The sequence below is a fragment of the Chiloscyllium punctatum genome, chromosome 24, assembly GCF_047496795.1.
Source record: "Chiloscyllium punctatum isolate Juve2018m chromosome 24, sChiPun1.3, whole genome shotgun sequence".
In the NCBI taxonomy this organism is placed as follows: domain Eukaryota; kingdom Metazoa; phylum Chordata; class Chondrichthyes; order Orectolobiformes; family Hemiscylliidae; genus Chiloscyllium; species Chiloscyllium punctatum.
In genome coordinates this window covers 69,110,127-69,123,299 of record NC_092762.1, presented here as the reverse complement: position 1 = coordinate 69,123,299, position 13,173 = coordinate 69,110,127, and the positions used below count along the sequence as shown (strand labels likewise).

The window sequence follows — 13,173 nt, the reverse complement described above, 5'->3', positions numbered from 1 at the left end:
ATTGGTTGAGTTAAATTAGAAAATTTGGTGTTCCTTCATAGTAATGGTGTTATTAATGAAATGAGAGGGGGAAAGTATGACACCTAATAATGGTGCATCCTACAAGCAAGTTGGACTAGAGGGCATCAGTTTAAGGTTATAGGGAACCCGAGAGGCAACTTTTTTACACCGAGGATGATACACATATGGAATGAATTACCAATGGAAGTAGTTAAGATGTTGATTCAAAAAGCTTTGGACCACAAAAGGCTTCAGTTTCAACACTTTATTTCAGTTCAGCCGGCAAGAGATCTTGAATCAACACCACAGAGTAGTATCTAAGCTATCTCTTGATGGACCCTTAACAGATCTCTGTCTATAGCTGAAAAGCAGTATATGTTTTCTCCCTCGTGTGTAACTAGTACACATTTCCCAAGCCCCACATTTTACATTTAATTTTACATTTACCATTTAGTACTGTTCATGGAAGTCAAAAGTAGATAAGCAAAGTGGATTATTAATGTTCTATTAATAAGAAAGAAAGTCTGGTTCAGAGACAGGGGAGAAAATTAGACAAGAACAGTAAATAAGGTTAGATAATGATGCCTGCATCTTTTAATTTGTGATTTCCCACAACCACTGCCACCATGTCTTCAAGCACCCAGTTCCAACTTTTAAGGCGAATCATTATTACAAACAGATACTTTTAACCGTTGATTCCCCAATACTATATCAGAGGTGGGTACATTAATAACATTTAAAAGGCATTTGGACAAATATGTCAATAGAAGAAATTTAGAAGGATATGGGCCAAGTGCAGGGAAATGGGGTTAAAGTGGATGGACGTTTTGGTAGGCATGGGTCAGCTTGGGCCAAAGGGCCTGTCTCCGTCCTTTAGGACACTGATGGTAAGTTATGCTGTCTTCCACAATTTGACTTTGCTGAATTAGCCGGGGTAGTGATTGGGGCCCTGCAATAGCCTTAATACCCTTGGATTATGAGGAACACGTTTTCCAGTTTCCTGCTTGTACTTTCTGTTCACTGGCCTTTATTGGAAGGTGCAAGTATTTGGATGTAGGGTGATTGGGTTAGCTGGTATGATGCCTCAATTAATTGAAAATCCAGCTGATTTGCATTTATTCCCTTGCAGAATGCTAGAATTTTTCAGAAAGTCCGAGAACCTGATCTAATAAATATTTAAAGGGTGTATGATGGCAATTATGGGAATTCCATGTAGCTGACTTTATGTATTGGCACTTAATTGTGAAGCAATGTGCAGATATTTCAAGTTTGTTTTTTATATTTAGCTTTAATAAGGATTTGCTGTCGCTGTGGAGGCGAATACAGTGTTTCCGTTAGTGGGGATTGTATCCGCAAAGAAGAGTGCAACTACCACTGGGGGCGGCTACGCCGACAGAAAAGTGAGTTTGGTATAGTAATTCAAGAATGATAATTATAAAGAATTTTTTGTTTTAACATTGTCAGATTTTATGTTGCATCAGTGAATATATGGGCAGATATTTGTTTTGCTGTGACTAGTTTAACAATCTTTCTTATGAGCATATTGCAGTCAACATGTTAAAACTAATTACACTGGCGGGCTGACTAAGTAGGATTAAAACCACAAATAGGTCAGCCATATTCTTGTTGAATGGCAAGGCAGGCTTAAAAGATTCAATGACCAACTCCTGCTCCTATGTTCCTAATCACTTAGAATATAAGCACAATAAACCATTTGTAACAACTGAACTTGTGTTATGTGCCATATTTCATCTAACCCTATCAGTATCATGCTCAGGCTGTTGTAGTAAAGAGATTATGTTCCTACCTCTGGACCAAAGGACTGGGTTCAAGTCCCATGTGTTTCAGAAATGTCATAATATGCCTGTACATGTTGTTTTTTTAAAAATCTATCAGCTACCTTTTGTGCTAGAAAGTTTCACTATCCGGCCATTTTGAATGGAAACAGTTTCACTTGAGTTCACTATTGGATTTATTAGTAACCATAGTGACTGCAAATGAAAATAATTTCTTTGCATCTGCCATATTGACCAATTTCTTCTTCAAACTGATTGTTTACACTGAAATGGATTCTGCTTCAAATGATCAAACTCTATGCCCTGACATTCTTATTGGTTAATGCTCAAAATTTCAATCTTAAGGTTCTAAATCTGTTTATTTACAATTCTTGAAGATTGAGAAAAGACTCCTGTGTTATTCAGTAATTGTTAGTTGGAACAGCTTTTAACCATGAAGTCCTCCATTATTGCCATATTTCTTCTTAAACCATATGAAAACAACAGTTGAATGTATCTGCTATAGAAGAGAGAACTCAAATGTTTTTGGATTAATGATGGGAATGAGGTAATTACCTGTGTTGTGAAATAAAAGCCTTCATCCTCCTTTATCCATTCACTGCATTCCACTCTACCACAGGATCCCCAATTACCTGCTCCAAATGCTGTGCCAGTGCGCATTTTAGCAAACTCTCTCCCTGAGCTCTCCTTTTGCTGATAGAACATTCTTAGTGCCACATTTCTAGCCAAATTACCAGTTATGACCCAAGACCTTCAGGATTGTGAAATTACTTTAATAAAATAATTTAATGCTGTTTCCTGGGCTTGGGAGTACAGGTGTTCTCTCGCATGGCAATTCCTCTTCTGTGTGCATTCCCACCTTATACCAACTTCCAATCATAGCACACCAAATTCTAGAAAACATGTCTATCTTTTTTTGTACTTCTAATGGACTATTCCCATATCCTAGAAATTCCTTTCCAGTATTTCCACATCAGTATGTGTCCTTTCAAAACATTAACCTTTATCCAGCTCCAATCTGGAAAAAATAACTTTCTGCTCTCCTGTGCATACTGGAATTTTAGGATAGTTGACAAGTAAGCTATTCAGTTTTGTACATAACTAAACGAATTATAATACCACTAGGTTACAATTTCTAAAATGTGCCTCTAATCATAACCTGAAATTATTGCTAACATTCTTAATATACTTGGTAATATTACAATATTGCATTACTACTCTAATGCCACTGGAATTGGGATCTGGGTTGATCAGATTTAATTTTCTTGAATGGAGAAAGGGCTGTGACTTTGTAATAACCTGCTTCCAGGACCACCTCAACAAAATAGGCCAAAGAATTAATAGCAGAAATAGTTATTTGAATAAATTTTAAGGTTTATCATGGGCTGCACCAACATGGTACAGTTCTCTGCCATTCAGATGATATATTTGCATGTTTTAATTAATTGAACTGGTCCCACACACACCTATCAATTAGAAGAGGGTAATGATAGGCATGGTGAAAACAACAAACACCAAATGGCTGCCAGTTCTCTTTACATTTGGTCCCCTAACACTATTACAGCAAAGACCTTGCCTGCCAAAATCCAGGAGCTGCCATTATTTTCAAAAGAAATGCCTTGCCATTGGCTCTTCACTAAATTATTCATGTTTGTGGCAATTGCTGCACCATTATGGTGAACTAAATGAGAATAAATTCAAAAATTTCTTCTTATCACTTAATGTAATAAGAAGCTATTTATCTTTGATTTACAAATGCACTTAGAATTCTAGAACTTGTTCCATTTAATGATTAGATGAGAACGTTTTCTAATTTTGCTATTTGTTACAGTACCTGGTGGATGGGAAACACAATATAGTTGCTGTGCAGGAGCAGTAGGATCTGCAGGATGTCAGACAGCAAAGGTACAAAGAGCTGATTAAGGGCAACAGATTGTGTGTTTATTTACTATTGGGATTAATGAACATTATTGAGATATCTAGTAATGTGATATAAATTAATTGCAGATCAGAATGTTCATTCCACTCATCCTCTGGTGCTAGCCTTGAGTTGAGAGTAGTTTTCATATCTTGGATGTAGGTTTACTTGCTGAGCTGGGAAGTTAATTTTCCGACATTTCATCACCATACTGGGTTACCTATTCAGTGAGCCTCCGGACGAAGTATTGTTGATGTTTCCTGCTTTCTATTTATATGTTTGGGGGTGGTGATGTCACTTCCTGTTCTCTTTTTCTCAGGGGGTGATAAATGGTGGTAAAAAGAACCTGAAATGATATCATGGGAAATGACATCACCACCCCCAAATATATAAATAGAAAGTAGGAAACATCAGCAGTGCTTCATTCAGAGGCTCACTGAAGATGTTACCTAGTACAGTGATGAAACATCTGAAAATGAAACTTGCAGCTCAGCAAGCAAACCTACGTACAGAACCTCAACCTGAGCTGCAAATCTTCTCAAAACTCAATAGCTTTCATATCTATTCATCATCTCTGCTGCTGTTTTGTAAAATGTATTTAATTGTTCGGAGAAAGAGCTGCCACGACATTGTAAGAACAAATGTTGTGCCTAAGAAGCATAAAGGTTATCAAGCTGCAGTTAATATTTTCCCTTTGGCACACTGCAATTTTGCAACCTTTATATTTTGGGGCTACAGCGTTTATTCTTATCTGTTCTTTACCACCCCCCCCCCCCCCCCCCCCCCCTCTCTCATTGTATAGCATATTACCAAACTGGGTAATTACAACAATGTTGCTTTAGGAACAATTTGGTTGCAGTATTTTTTTACGTAGTGTTTTAAACTATGGTCCCAACAATCCATACTTTCTGACCAGGCAGTAGTAAAGATGTGTAATAATAATTGAGTGGAGAATACATAAACTGATGTACTCAGTACAAGTGTTATCTCTGACTGTAAAATCCTGAAATCTGTGCATAGTAGACTTCTGATTTTTTGGGATTTGTTTTGGAAAGCGGTTATGCTATTTATTAAAACTTCTGTCACACCCTAACCTTTGGATAGCATTTTAATAGTTTAGTGTCCAGTGCTGTAATGATGTATTCTTTTTCACTTGCCAATATTAAAAAAAATTCTCAACATTTTTGCTGTTTGGCAATGTTTTATTAGAACAGAATTAACGCACACATCGTACTTACAAAGAGGCGTTAACTCTGTTTCTTTCTCCACAGATAATGCCAGAGCTAATGAGTTTCTCCAGCGCTTTCTGTTTTTGTTTCTGATGTCCAATATCTGTCATATTTTGCATGTCATTAGAATATACTCTTGTATCTTCTTTCAGATGCCATGTTTGAATGAGATAATGTAGTAATTGAATTTTAAAAAAGGCAGGCATGCATTTATAAATTTGATTAGATTCCCTCAAGTATGGAAACAGGCCCTTCGGCCCAACAAGTCCACACCAACCCTCCAAGGAGTAACCCACCATAACCCTATATTTAACATTGCTAATTCACCTATTCAGCACATCTTTGGATTGTGGGAGGAAACTGAAGCAGCTGGAGAAAACTCATGCAGACATGGGGTGAATATCAGTCACCTGAGGTGGGAATTGAACCCAGGTCTCTGGCGCTGTGAGGCAACTGTGCCAACCACTGAGCCACCATGCCGCACAACCACTATATTCCAAACACTTCACATACAATTCAGAAGTACTTGATTGTAATCATCATGACAATGTAGTGACAGTGTAACTTACCTACTGCTTAGCATCTGAATTTACTATTTGTCACAGAAATTAATCCAGAAAGTACTACAGAATGCATTTCCATTACTAGATTCTGATTTAGCTGATATCAGAACAGTCGGGGGCATTAATGATTGAGACCCATCAGGCAGGCCTTTCATTCATGATGGTCAATTTACGTATTTTTTATTTATTTACGTTAAGTGGACGTCTCTGTCACTACTAGCATGTATTGCCCTTGATTGGAGAGGTATGCTAGGCCATTTCAGAGGGCAAATAAGAGTTAAACACGTTTGCTGTGGGTTTGGTGTCACATGTAGGCCAGACCAGGTAAGGATGGCCAATTTCCTTTCCGAAAGGGCATTAACAAGCCAGATGGGTTTTCACAACAATTCAGTGGTTACATGGTTGCCATCAGACCAGCTTTTAATTCCAGGTATAGTCATTGATTTCAAATTTCTCCATCTTCCATTATGAGATTCCTAGAACATTAATATGGATTACCAGCCTCGCGGCATTACCCCCTGCCCTTCTTGCCACCCCACGCGCGCACAAACTCTCACTCCCAACTTACATATGCACATTATTATAGGAGCTCATGACTATCACTTCAACCCCATTGTAATTTTAAACTAATTTATTTGTATTACTGCAGTTAATGCCATTAGCTCTGAAGACAGTTGCCAGAGGGCACTTTATTGAGGTATAAGTGAAGATTTGCTAGAAATACTGCATAATTATCCACCAAAGCCATTTTGATCCTTTAGTGCAACTATTTATTAAACATTCATATTATAATTGAATATATTCTTCCTGCAGCAACATGTACAGGATGGCCGTAAAGAAAAATTAGGTGGTTTCATGAAGACTTTTGATAAAGAAATGCCACTGGATGAAAACCCAGGTGTCTTTGCATTGGATTGTGAGATGGTAAGGAATGTCAATATACTGTTTTGTTCTTCATTTATGTACACATATATATTATAAAGAACATATGGGTTTGTGCTGGTAATCTTCCATACAGCTGAATTCCTAAAATCTGGTGTGGTTGAAGCTTTCTATAGGGAGGGAGAATAAGGCCTGGCCTATGATGCATGCCAACATTCATTGGCTAAGGCATGGGAGAAAGTCAGTTTTTCTTGCATGACTAATGAAACCCTGAGAGTGAACAGCCACACAGGAAATGATTCTTAGTGTACTGCTGTGCAGCATTATTCAAAAAAATCTAAGTGACTGCATAGTATTCAGCATCCTGGAGTTTTGGTTGAGAGCCATGTGATTGAACAAGATAAGTGCACTGCCATGTTGAACTGATTGTAAGGGTAGAAAAGATTTTTTATTTGAGCATGAGTGATCGATCAACAATAGCATTTGTGACAATATTGTGGCTTTAAGAGGGGTAATTTGTCCTTTTCTTTTTATGAAGAAAGGTTGAGATAGAGGCGCCATCTGATCTGCTTGAAGCCAATAGAGTAAACAGCTTGTGAAGCCTTGGGGCTTTTTTGAAAAAAAAATGTTGAAACGATATTAACAGCCTGAATCGGTGGGGTCAAGCTCCCACAGAACCAGGGCTTGTAGCTTTCAGTAGTTGCTGGAGTCTTGAAGCTGGATGTGGAAGCTCTTATTCCTCTCTCTGTTATAGCTAAAAGCCTGCGTTCTCTTTCTGCTGCTAGAATGTCTCATATGCAACTCCGGCAGTAAGGAGAGAACCCCAGCTCGATATGCGAAACAGCTTCCACGTCCAACTTCAAAACCCCAGCAACTGCAGAAAGCTAAAACAAAAAGTCTTTTGGGAGCTTGACCCCACCCATTCTGGCTGCTTCTATAGTTCCAACATTTTTAAAGAATAAAACTGCCCCAATGCTTCACAAGCTGTTGGCTTTGAACAGACTGCACAGTATCTCTGTCTTGATCATTTCTCATCTTTTTAAAAAAAAAACAAAATGCACCTATTAAAGCCAGAGTATCGCCGCAGAATAGCACAATTTACAATACAAGGAACATGGGATTAGTAACCTGCGTCATGATTGCTAACTTCTGATATATTCATCTGTTGGTTTGGGTGGTAATTTGGACTCTTAGTCAAACTGATTGCTAGAACAGGACTCCAGTGGAGATGTTTATTCATGCTATCAGCAATATAGTGTAGATGTGCTGAATTATATTGCTTGAGTGCCTTGTTCAGTGTTAATTGAAAGCATTACAATCTATTTAATATTCTAAAATGTTATCTATCCTGCATTTGTTGCTATACTGTCACTGTCAGAAGTATAATTTTGTTTTGTATAATTTAACATAGGATGTAGTTATATGTCAATTTAACAGTAATGCAACATTTTGCATTGTTGCAGTTTCCCTTCACTCTTTAATTAATAGTCAATAACTTTATTCCAGTGCTACACCAAACAAGGTTTGGAGCTGACAAGATTGACTGTTATCAACCCAGATCTAAAGGTGGTGTATGATACGTTTGTCAAACCAGACAACAAGGTCATTGATTATAACACCAGGTATGTTTAATGATTAAAATATGGGACTGTTACTATCTTGGTGACTTAGTTTGTCGTTAGGAAGTATCTTTCTTTAGTACTGCCATTTGTAGTTAATTATGGACTTTGATAAGGTGTGTCACTGCCAAGAAGCAGTTGCATTTCAGGCTCCAGCACTGATCTCTGTGCTGCACCATTCATTTCACTTGCCACACTGAAAAAAACAATTTACACCTATTTGCTGCTTTGTTAGCCAGACAATTTTCTATTCATCTAGGAGAAAGGGAGGACTGCATATACTGGAGATCAGTATACTGGAGATTATTTTAATATTCCAAAATATGAAGAGCTCATGCTCGAAACGCGACTCTCCTGCTCCTCAGATGCTGCCTGACAGGCTGCACTTTTCCACCTCCACACTTTTCGACAATTTTCTATTCATGTCGAAATGCTGCCTGTACACCTGGGCTTTTATTTTCTGCAGTAACCCTCCATGTGGCACTTTATCAAATGCCTTCAAATCATTCAGATAGTGTAGGAAAAATATAAATATTCATTCTTTTTGAATAACCCTCCGTGCATGATGTTCCTGGGTCAGGTAATAAGAAAAACAAAAGTTTTTTTACAGTGATAAATGTTTGGAAGGAAAATTATATTGGCTAATAATTGTTAATTCTTGAAGGAAAATGGAAGATATGAAATATGAAGGTGCCATTCAGTTGGCCAAATTTTAATTGAGCATTTGTTTGAACTGATTTACTGTCAGAGTTCAAAGTATACACTAAATACACATTATTTCTTTTAAATGTAAAAATTTTAGTATCCACTCTGTTTAGGGATTTGAGGAAAATTTTAATTCCAGTTTAAAATTGGAAACACTGAAATTGGTGTCTTCTGCCCTGACTCAATCTGTTTGTTAGCCACCACTTTATTTGTACTCCCTTTCCAGTATCTTAGCCTGTACTTGACTATTCATGATGTGCTATTTGACCCTGACTCAACCTTGTTTTCTTCCAAAACTCTGCTGGCTGTATCTTCACTATCTCAAATTCTGTTGACCCATTGTCTTTGTGCATATGTTCCATGAAGTTCTGGATCCAGCAATGCCTTTACTTTAGGACTTTCATCATGGTCATGTTAAATCCAACAGTAGTTTTGCCTTCACCCAACATTGTTACTGTCTCCAGCCTGACAACCTTTTGTGTTCCTCCAACTCTGTTCTGATCGATAATGTGAAGGTTGGGTGTAACCCATCAAAGAGGTAGCATATTGTAACTACATTAATGAGTTCAAGTCAATGATTTGGTCACAGCATATAGCAGTCTGAGCTGAAGGAGGTTTCTGTATCTTGACCTGGCATTTCTTTAACATTGGTACTGTGTTTTAGTGAGACAGCACACTCTCTCCTTTTTTCTTTTCCTTTTCCTTTTCTTTCATGTAGATTTTCTGGTGTAACAGAGGAAGATATGGAGAGTACAACAATCACTATTCGTGATGTACAGGCAGTATTACTGAACATGTTCAGTGCTGCAACTATATTAATTGGGCACAGCTTGGAAAGTGATTTATTTGCACTAAAGGTATGCATTTTTGTTTGAAAAAGTGACATTGTGTGCATGTGTCCACAATAACTTTTTATTCTTTTCTGTATGAACCTGTTCTACAGGTTGCCCACCCTATTGTATGTCCAAGTATTCAAGCTTGAAGAGGCTTCCATTGCATATCTCATCTCTCTAGCTGTAGATGAAGTATTATCTACAATGGGTTCTCTTCTGACTTCTGTACTGAATTCCCCCAAGAGTCTAATGTTTCACCTTCATATTTCTGATATGCTGCTGCTGAGATGGCAGGTACCTGTAGTGTAGGGCTTAAAATATCTTCAAACCAGGCCATTAAGGGTTAATTGTTCAGGAATAATTGGACATGCCAGTGAGCAATTGAAGTGTGAAGTCAAATGTACAGCATGGAAACAGACCCTTCGGTGCAACTCGTCCATGCCGACTAGCTATCCCAACCTAACCTAGTCCCACTTTCCAGCACCTGGCCCATACCCCTCCAAACCCTTCCTATTTATATACCCATCCAGATGCCTCTTAAATGTTGCAATTGTACCAGCCTCCACCACTTCCTCTGGCAGCTCATTCCATACATGTACCACCCTCTGCATCAAAACGTTACCCCTTAGGTCTCTTTTATATTTTTCCACTCTCAACCTACACCTATGCCCTCTAGTTCAGGACTCCCCCACCCTAGCGAAAAGACTTTGTCTATTTATCCTATCTATGCCCCTCATGATTTTATAAACCTCTATAAAGTCACCCCTCAGCCTCCGACACCCCAGGAAAAACAGCCCCAGCCTATTCAATCTTTCCCTATGGCTAAAATCCTTCAACTCTGGTAACATCCTTGTAAATCTTTTCTGAACCCTTTCAAGTTTCACAACATCCTTCCAATAGGAAGGATCCCAGAGCTGCATGCAATATCCCAAAAGTGGCCTAACCAATGTCCTGTACAGCTGCAACATGACCTCCCAACTCCTACACTCAATAAATACTCTGACCAATAATGGAAAACATACCAAACGCCTTCTTCACTATCCTATCTACCTGCAGCTCTACTCTCAAAAAGCTATGAACCTGCACTCCAAGGTCTCTTTGTTCAGCAACACTCCCCAGGACTTACCATAAAGTGTATAAGTCCTGCTAAGATTTGATTTCCCAAAATGCATCACCTCACATTTATCTAAATCAAACTCCATCTGCCACTTCTCAGCCCATTTGATCAAGATCCCATTGTAATCTGAGGTAACCTTCTTTGCTGTCCACTGCATCTCCAATTTCAGTGTCATCTGCAGACCTACTAACTATACCTCTTATGCTCGCATCCAAATCATTTATATAAATGATGAAAAGTAGTGGACCCAGCACTGATCCTTGTGGCACTCCACTGGTCACAGGCCTCCACTGGTCACAGGCCTCCAGTCTGAAAAGCAACCCTCTACCACCGCCATCTGGCTTCTCCCTTTGAGCCGGTTCTGTCTCCAAATGGCTAGTTCTCCCTGTATTCCATGAGATCTAACCTTGCTAACCAGTCTCCCATGGGGATCCTTGTTGAATGCCTAAATGAAGTCCATATAGATCACATCTACTGCTCTGCCCTCATCAATCCTCTTTCTTTCTTTTTTCAAAAAAAACTCAATCAAGTTTGTGAGACATTATTTCCCATGCACAAAGCTATGTTGACTATCCCTAATCAGTCCTTGCCTTTCCAAATACATGGAGGAGAAAGTGAGGACTGCAGATGCTGGAGATCAGAGCTGAAAATGTGTTGCTGGAAAAGCGCAGCAGGTCAGGCAGCATCCAAGGAACAGGAGAATCGACGTTTCGGGCATAAGCCCTTCATGTACAAACTGTCCCTCAGGATTCCCTCCAACAACTTGCCCATCACCACCGTCACACTCACTGTCTATAGTTCCCTGGCTTGTCCTTACCACCTTTCTTAAACAATGGTATGTGGAAATGTACGTGAAAACCGGGCCTAATGCAAATACAGCCCATTTGGACTGGGGGTAAAACTGCCTGATCTAGAAGATTGGTGGGAACCATCTGCTCGTGCAGTCCATATGAGGCCACCTGAACTTGTTTTCCACCTATGTTTGAAGGAAAAGTACTGAATTTATTACAAAATGGGGATTCAGCATGTAACCTATGATTCAGAGCCGAATTAATATCCGGGATGTCTCCCCAGTCAGCGAACTTCACCCCATTGGGCTGGGTTCACACGATATATGCTTTGGCATCTGCAATAGGGCCCTAAGTGCCACCATTGCCCAAGTCCCTGACAGATAAAAAGACCATGGGAGATTCACGTGTTTAACCTAATCTCAGTTGTTTAACCTAATTTTAATATATATGTCTAAGTAGTAAAATCTAATAAATCAATTCATATATGTATTAAATATTTTAACCCAACAGATTGAAGTGGATGTGCTGCCTTGTAATTATTTTGATCAGACCTTAAAGGAGGAGTTGATTTTTTTTTCAGCTTAACAATGTATCATCCAAAAACACGTCAGATTCCTGTTGTATTCTCACACCACCCAACTGTATGTCATGTCACCATCTCCCCTTTCTAATCCTTTCACAATGTAATAGGGAAAATTGAACCCATTGTCTTTGATCCCTCCCAAGAACTCCTTCAACTTGCTACAGTCTTTAGCCCCTGCTCAAACAGTCCACAACCTTGGAGTTCTGTTTGACAAAGATGAGCTTCTGGCCACCTCTAAAATTGCCAGTCTTCATCTGTGTTACAACTTATCAGCTGGTTAAACCTTTATTTGTCCCCTCAAGTCTTAATTATTCTAATCGTCTTCTGGCTTTCTTCTCATCTTCCAGCTTTTGTAAACTTGAGATCATCCCAAATTCTACCTGTATCCTCATACCAAATTGTATTCATCCATCAGCCCTGAGCTCAATGACTTGCATTGTCAGACAGGGAGCCAATGTATAAATTGTAAAAATCTTGTCCTTCTTTCACCTAATCCTCCTTTCTCTATGTAACTTCCTTGAATAACAGTGGGCTCTGCTTTCCCAAATATTCTTGTATGTCCTCAATTTTAATCGCCACATCCTTCAGCTGCCTGAGTGCACAGCTCTGGAGTTCACTTGTACCCACAGTCTCTTTTTTTTTAAGAAAGATGCTTCTTAAAATTGGCTTCTTTGATTAAGCTTTTGGTTACTTACTTGTCCAAATAGATTTAGTGTCAAAATTTGTTTGCTAATACTCCTGTGAAATATATTTTAGGCTATTTTTATTACATTAATTATTTATTACATACTTCTAAACACACGGTGTTTATTTGATGCTAATACATTTTGGTATAATTTGCTGAAAGATTTCAAACTAGCATGGTTGTAAAGTTTAAAATAAAATGATTCCCATTATATAGGAGTATGTGGAGGTTGCAGTATAGATAGTATAACAATCACCTTTTTCTCCTTCAGCTTATACATAGCACAGTGATTGATACAGCAGTTGTATTTCCACATCGACTGGGATTGCCGTATAAAAGAGCACTGAAAAATCTGATGGCAGACTACCTCAAACGCATCATTCAGGATAATGGTATGTGGTAGTAGGTAAAGCAAAGGCAATCAAGATGGACTTACAAAGGTCTAATTATAT

The 13,173-nt window shown here is 38.6% G+C and overlaps 1 protein-coding gene across 3 annotated transcripts in view; it reads left to right on the top strand.

The window, feature by feature from the left end:
* rexo1 (REX1, RNA exonuclease 1 homolog) overlaps window positions 1–13,173 on the top strand; it is an 80,822-nt gene that overhangs the window by 62,671 nt on the left and 4,978 nt on the right. For all 3 annotated transcript variants that reach the window (XR_011964025.1, XM_072594113.1, XM_072594114.1), the window contains 6 exons: window positions 1,287–1,400; window positions 3,628–3,701; window positions 6,320–6,430; window positions 7,895–8,010; window positions 9,431–9,569; window positions 12,993–13,113. Coding sequence is in view for 2 of the 3 variants with exons in the window: in XM_072594113.1 (XP_072450214.1) it covers window positions 1,287–1,400; window positions 3,628–3,701; window positions 6,320–6,430; window positions 7,895–8,010; window positions 9,431–9,569; window positions 12,993–13,113 (675 nt within the window). In the remaining variant the exon portion in view is untranslated. The remainder of the gene's footprint in view (window positions 1–1,286; window positions 1,401–3,627; window positions 3,702–6,319; window positions 6,431–7,894; window positions 8,011–9,430; window positions 9,570–12,992; window positions 13,114–13,173) is intronic.